This window comes from Varanus komodoensis, unplaced genomic scaffold (assembly GCF_004798865.1).
Source record: "Varanus komodoensis strain SLA01 unplaced genomic scaffold, ASM479886v1 scaffold48, whole genome shotgun sequence".
Taxonomy (NCBI): domain Eukaryota; kingdom Metazoa; phylum Chordata; class Lepidosauria; order Squamata; family Varanidae; genus Varanus; species Varanus komodoensis.
In genome coordinates, this window is record NW_025336059.1 from 6,051,990 (window position 1) to 6,058,648 (window position 6,659).

At 46.3% G+C, this 6,659-nt stretch overlaps 1 protein-coding gene across 1 annotated transcript in view; it reads right to left on the bottom strand.

Annotated features, from left to right (window-relative positions):
* Positions 1 to 576: 576 nt before the first annotated feature.
* The window catches only part of TTC34 (tetratricopeptide repeat domain 34), a 20,753-nt gene continuing 14,670 nt past the window's right edge, over positions 577 to 6,659 (bottom strand). The window contains exons 6-7 of the mRNA XM_044445320.1: positions 5,530 to 5,744; positions 577 to 1,098 (exon numbers count right to left, since the gene is read on the bottom strand). Coding sequence (XP_044301255.1) covers positions 577 to 1,098; positions 5,530 to 5,744 — 737 coding nt within the window. The remainder of the gene's footprint in view (positions 1,099 to 5,529; positions 5,745 to 6,659) is intronic.

Sequence of the window (6,659 nt, forward strand, 5' to 3'; positions counted from 1 at the left end):
ACTTTAGATTCCAGGATCCTTATGAAGAAATGCAACCACCTGTATCAAAGGTAAATACAGTTTATTGAATACAGTATGGATGAGAAATGGTTGCAGAATTTAGACAAGGGGAATAAAGCTTTAACCCCTCTTATCTGTGGCTGCTTGGGTTCCTCGGATAGGCCAGGAGATTCTCGTTGGTCTCCAAAGTTGCCTGGGTGAGTGACATACCAGTTATTCTCCCCAGGCTGAGAGTCAAAGGCACTGCCTCCTGCCATGGACTTTACAAAGTTCTTCTCTCCCACTGCTTTAGAAATCATCAGCACACACAGACACCAACCTCCCTTCCTGAGGAACTGGGAGTGAAGCAGCTTCAGTGAGGTCAAGAGCTCATTCTTACAGCAGAAACAGCTCTTATCTAAAGAATTCTTGAGCAAGGCAGTCCTAATTCGTGGCATGGCTGCAAGAAACAATCCTGGCTTTTGAACACTGGGAAGCTTCGCCACACAACCTGCTGAACCTCCAGAACCACCTCGCCTGTGTTCTGGTGCAGCCCATATTTCTAGAGGCTTGCAAAACAGAATACGCAGAGTGAAATCACTGGACTCTGCAACCAGATGCCTCTCGTTTAATCCTTGTTTTCAGTTTCTTCAGTTTGGGATTGGTTTGGTCAATCAGCAGGCCATACTCTGTAGTCTTCCAGGCCTCTTCGTAACGGTTCTCTGCCAAGTAGAACTGTGCAGTTTGGAGGAATGCTTTGGACAGTCTGTCCCTGTTGGGACCTGGATGGATTCTGGCTAAAGCTGAAGACAGTTCCATTTGAAAAGCTTTAATGTACTGTGTAACTGCCAGTTCCTCTTCCGAAATGGACAAATACATCTTCCCCTGGAAGCAATAATCCTCCACTTGGGTCCTCAAGCCATCTGTCCCATGATTTTGGACTACCTTACTCATGTCCTTCAGAGCCTGCTTGTAGCCCTTCAACTGGGCTAGGCACGCAGCCCTCTTGCGAAGATACCGAATGTCACTGTTGCTTGCCAAGACAGCCAGCGAGTAATAGCCCAGGGCCTCGGTGTGGTGATGCTCCTTCCCCAGCACATGTCCTTCTTTGGCTGCCACCTGTGGACAGAAAAGACGTGTCTTGAGCCAGGCTCTTCTTGTCTTCGGGCTCCAAAAGCCAGGACAACCCTTTGAGATGCAGAGTTTTACTGACACTTCACAGCAAACAAGACAATGCAACTCAAACAGCTTTGTAGCAAAGCTGAACGATATGCTTCTTGCTCATGCAAAGACAGTTGAACCCTAACTGGAAACTTCTCCCCGGTCCCTCTGCCCTAGGAGCGCCATGACTCCACCCACAGGGTGACTCTCACTGGCAGTAAACCAGCTAGCGAGGTCTACACAAGCCCTGCTTTCTGGTACATGATGCTCATTCTCCACAAGGATCAAAGGCTCCTCTGGACACCTCTAAGGATAGAAAACAAGGCTTCCCACTCAAGGCTACGACCTGAGATAGCAGACCCAGGAGCTTAAGCTCACTCTTGTATGACTCCAGTTTCCTATTGGCTGTGAGGAAGAGATAATAAAACCAGAAAACATAGCAGTACATGATATGGATTCTTTCCTTTGTAAACACAGAAGAGAGGGAGCTGTCTTCCTTTCATCCCTCTAAGGAATGAATCCTTTAGAACTTTAAGAATAGCTGACATGGAATCCTTCAGCAAAGGTCAAGGAAATGTTTCATGTTTAAGCTTCTGCCAGTAAGCTGTTTTGCTACGGGCTCGTGTCCTAAAGCTGGTGACTTAAGATAGAAATAAGTCTGTTCTCCTTTTAAAGTTACCACTAATCCACAGTGGCATAAATTAGCTCCCAAAATGTCAGAGCAGCTGGAAAGATGTCCACGGCTCTGCCTTTTCCTGCAAGGCATGTTGACAGCTCCAAACAATAAAGGTGGGGGATCTTTTTTGCTTTTCAGTGCCTCTGTTTGGCTGAGGGCTTACATGTTTGCCCCTTGCTGGGCCACCTCTCAAATTCCCCACAATGCCCTAAAATAAAGTGAAGTCAAAGAGCAGGATAGCTGATTAGAGAGTCCTCTCTTTGATGGACTAGCTAGAGAACTTTCCTTGATTTTGAAGGGGGCTTCTATTTTCTGTTTAGGCCAAGTTTGGATAAATAATGAAAAATAATCAGCGGTGACGTTAGCATACCCCTGGTGACAATCTTCTGAGTAATGGATTCTTCTTTAAGTTATAATTTCTAAATTTTGACCTGGCACCAAAAGTTGCCCGAAATGCCAATGCAAAGTGTTGAAGGAAGTGTCTAGGAGGTGATTTCCCTCATAAATCTGTAAAGCTCGAGAAGGGAATGGGAATTTTGTGCTCTTAACTGGAGGTGTCAAAAGAGGTGGAGGTGTCAAAAGAGCCCCAGTGGCTAGGCGGGCTTCCATGTGACCAGAATCTGGATGACATGGACATTCCCAACGTTGCAGAATCCCTTGAGCTCACAGGACTGTGTGTGTCCCAGCCCTATTTTTATGAGCTCATCTGAACATGTACAGAGTTCATAGATGGCACAAAAGCAGCCAAAATTTGAATGTCTTGGCAGGTTTAGGAAGCAAAGAGGGGCCTCAATTGTTAGTGTGTGGATTGATTATTTACTGGCTTACTTCTATTTTGTTTTTTAAAGGCAGAATCAGAGTATTCCTGATAAGTGTTTCAGAGGGACTTCACTTTCCCCCCAATTGCAAAGGGACTGGGGATGTATGAATTCAGCTTTCCCAAATTCCTGGAGTTTCACCTCATTCTGGCTCAGCTCTGTATCATATGTTGAGCTTCACTTTTCGTACAGGAAAATCCATGCATTAAGGTACAAATCTGCATATCAGTTGCATGATGGACAATTGTGCACCCACTTTCATTGGAGGAAGCCTATTGATGAGCATTATTCAAAACTCTGTGCGTTGATGCATTTTTCATGTGCACATGAATGCATGGTATGTAGAAATGGACCATACACGGCAAATAAAGCCACAAGCTTGCAGATGTATGGCCTTGGGAGAAAGATGACATCCAAGGCTGTGGTTGATTCAGGAGGTGGGTAGAACAAAAATGACCCCAGGTTACTTTCTCATACCTCCTACATGGGACAGAGTGCCAAATAAGGCCATTCCGGACACTTGGGAGAGAAAATGGGAAGGTGGTCCTTCCACCACTTCCTGCAGTGGTTTAAGATGAAGTAAAATTAATGGAAGGCATTGCAACAGTCAGTTAAAATCCCTGCCCCCAGGTCCCCATTGGGAATCTCCATCAGATATCCCCTGGGAATCTCCCTTCCGTAATTCACCACCTGCGCATGGGCAGGGCTATAGAAGGGCTAGAATGCACTGGGGGTGCGCCATATTGAAGTCATGGATGGGGAACCCCAGAGCAAGGCCATCGAGAGATTAGGATGGTGCAGTTTAGTCTGAAAGAACGGAGTCCGTTCACCACGGTGGGAAGCTCTGGAGTCACGCTTCTTTCTTCCACCTCTTTTTTGCTGGAACATGTCAAAGCCAGATTCAGAGTCCTATTGAAGCATTTCACCCTGGCTGCCCTCCCCATCCTTGGGTCGGGCTTGGGGGGCATTGCCAGAAGCCCAAATTACACAGCTATCCCAGCACAGAAACAACTAAAGCTGAGACCCCATGGCTCAGAATATCTCGCTTTCTTTCAAGAAGTCACTTTGTCACCAGGAGAAATGCTCTTTGTTGTCCTTTCATTTTGGCGTTCAGCGAGCAATTGGCAATTAGTTCTAAAAATTGTCCAGCTTTTCTCTCCCAGCAAAGAGAGGTTGTCTCTCCCTTTGCCATGACACCCACCTCGTCTAGAGCAGAAAAGCTTTTTGTGCCAGCAATTGCTAAATGAATGCTTGCTTGCCTGATATCCTCCTACCGGCTTGCTGAGTTACCTTCAAAGCAGTTCACTCAAGACCGTTTCTTGATTTAGCATATCAGCACAGAGCACAGGGTATTTTGCAATTTTTCTTTTGGGGGAGGGGTCTTTGGTTTGTTTTTAGGCCAGGAGAAAACAGTAAGAGACCTTCCAGTCCAAGGCAGAGAATCCATAAGCAGAAAAGCATTCTTTAAAGAGCACTAGGAAACACTGAGAAAATGAGGGTACAGGAAAACTTTAACCTCATAGCAATCATATAACAAATGAAAAGGACACACTGGGGAACACAACCCACATCCTGAGGTTTTCAGGAAAAAACTCCATGAGATCCCAAGAGTTTTATGAGCAGAATCATAAGGGCTTTCTAAACAACTGAAAGGCAGTGGAGGAAAGCTGCAAAGCTGATGGACAGAATGACAGGCATGATTTCATCTTTCCCCTTTGAATTATTTTACTGGGAAGTCTTGCTCCCCTTGATGTTTTTTTTCCACTCTGAAATATATCCCTAGATCTGACAGTTCTCCACCAAGGATGGTCAGCTTCTTCTACTTTTTCCTCTTCCTTACCACCACCGCCTGCTCAAGGATCAGTCCCTAGGATGTTATTCCTTCATTCACTAGGGCTGGGACGGGGCTCAGCTGAAATGCACACACAATGCTCATCTCACCCCATACTTTTACACAAGGTGAAATGGGAGGTCCCATCATGATTTGAGAAGACTCAGACCTATGGCAAGACTGGAAGTGGCAAACATAGCGATTCCCACTGTTTCCTGGTCAGAAGTCATTTCCCCCTCCAAAATTCATCTGGTAGTGTTACTGCAAGATAAATTCAGAGGAAAGAACTTGGTGGTCGCTATGCATGGTGACCACTGGAACAGCTAAGTTTGCTACTGCAAAAGTGGCAGCAGAGGCATTGAAAATGGGGAGGAAAACCCAGGCACGGTATTCCCAAAATAGGTTCATCACCATGGAGAGCTTCTACAAAACTCATGAGAAAACTGTTACAGTTGAGGACCCCTGCCCTCACTAGCACTTGAATAACCAGCCTCTCCTGATGCTGAATTCCATCCCCAAAGCAAGCACACCACCATGGAGAGCTCCTGAAAGCCCAGAAGAAAATCTGCAGTAGATGAAGCACCCCTGCAAGCATAGGAGTCACCAGCCCCCTCTAAATCCACACCTAGATGTTCCTCATCATTTTCAAAGTGGCTGCTTCTGCCATGGAGTCCAGCTCCCAGATAGTCTCAGCTCCCCTTGAGGACTAGGGCCAGTCCCGGGGGTTGCTCCAGCCAGCAGGCTGCACCAAGAACAAGACCAGCTTCCAAAGTCAGCGAGAAGCAGAGCAGTGCTGCAGAATGTGCCAAGTCCTTGTTTCACATGGGAAGGGATTTGCAGCTCCACTTCTCTGGGCCTGGCCACACACTTCCTGCTCCCAGAAGCATCCTTCAACTGCAGTGTCGGTGAAACACCAGAAGTGTCTCCACTTTTGGCCCCACAGGTGCCTAAGAGCATTTAACTGAGTGCGCACCCAGTGGGTCTGTCTTATGGACAATGCTGTGGTCCTGGATAACGCCTCCTCATGAGCATCGCAAAGGAGGAAGAGGGATTGGCGGAGGTACCTGAGCAAGGCTTTGCCTCTGCTTGGTGTCCAAGAAGTTCAGGAGATAACCTAATTCTTGGAAGTCCTTCGCAGCTAAACTGGCCAAAGTGTGGGCGGCAACATTCATGTTTCTCTCCTTGGCCTGAAGCATGCCAAACCGAGAACTGATGGCGTCATTGGGTCCATGCTGGCCGAGGGCCTCCTGGAGATACGTGAGGGCTTCTTCGGGTCTCCCTGTCAGTGAACATGAACAGAGTGCTGAGACAAGGAGGAAGGATTTTTTGTCACCTGTGACCACTAAAGTGCTTTCTGTTGTATATCTGGAGCTCCCCTTCCTCTGACTCAACTCCGCATCCCCATCCAGTTTCATGCTTTCCTAGCTTTCGAATGGCACCGCTGCTTCCCCCACCCACCCCATCCATGGCTGGAAAACAGCCTCCAAGAACTTCTCCCAAACAGAATGTGGTCCCCAGACTGAGCGATTCAATACCCTGTCATAGAAAAGGCTTTAAAAAGGCCCACCTGATTGCAGTTTTGAGCAAGACCAAAATTAATGAAGGCTTTCATTTGGAGCAGCATTTGGCAATGGAAAGGGCAACCCAGCTGCCTCCCCACAATTGTACCAGATATACAAAATTAAACAACAACTAAGCAAGTATTATCCTATCGGCAGATTGAATCATATTAAAATATGATAAGTGGAAAATTGAACCTGCTCAGAATGTGAAATTAAAAAAAAATAGCAACAGTTCGTAAGAGACACTAAAATATCTAAAATAATCCAGGTTCTCTGGCTGCCATTCTTGGGCTCACCTCTGCTATTCCTCAAGAATTTAACTCCACATTTAAATGAAAAGTGCTGATATAAATGTTAAGGACAGCTTTGATTCAGCTCCCTGCTCTCTCTGAAGGAAGCCCCTCTCCTTGTTTCTTAGGTAACACGCAACAGCATCAGACTACCTTACAGAACCATTGTGAAAATGGATGATGGGAGTTGTTGCCCCATTCATCTGGACAGCACCAGGTCAGGGAAAGCTAATCTAGAGCATCAGCATATGCAAAACACCTGATGTACCTTAAGATCATATTTCTCTTGTAAAGGGTTTTTAAAAAGTGTTGCAGATTTTCAAAGTTCCATGGCCCATTTGT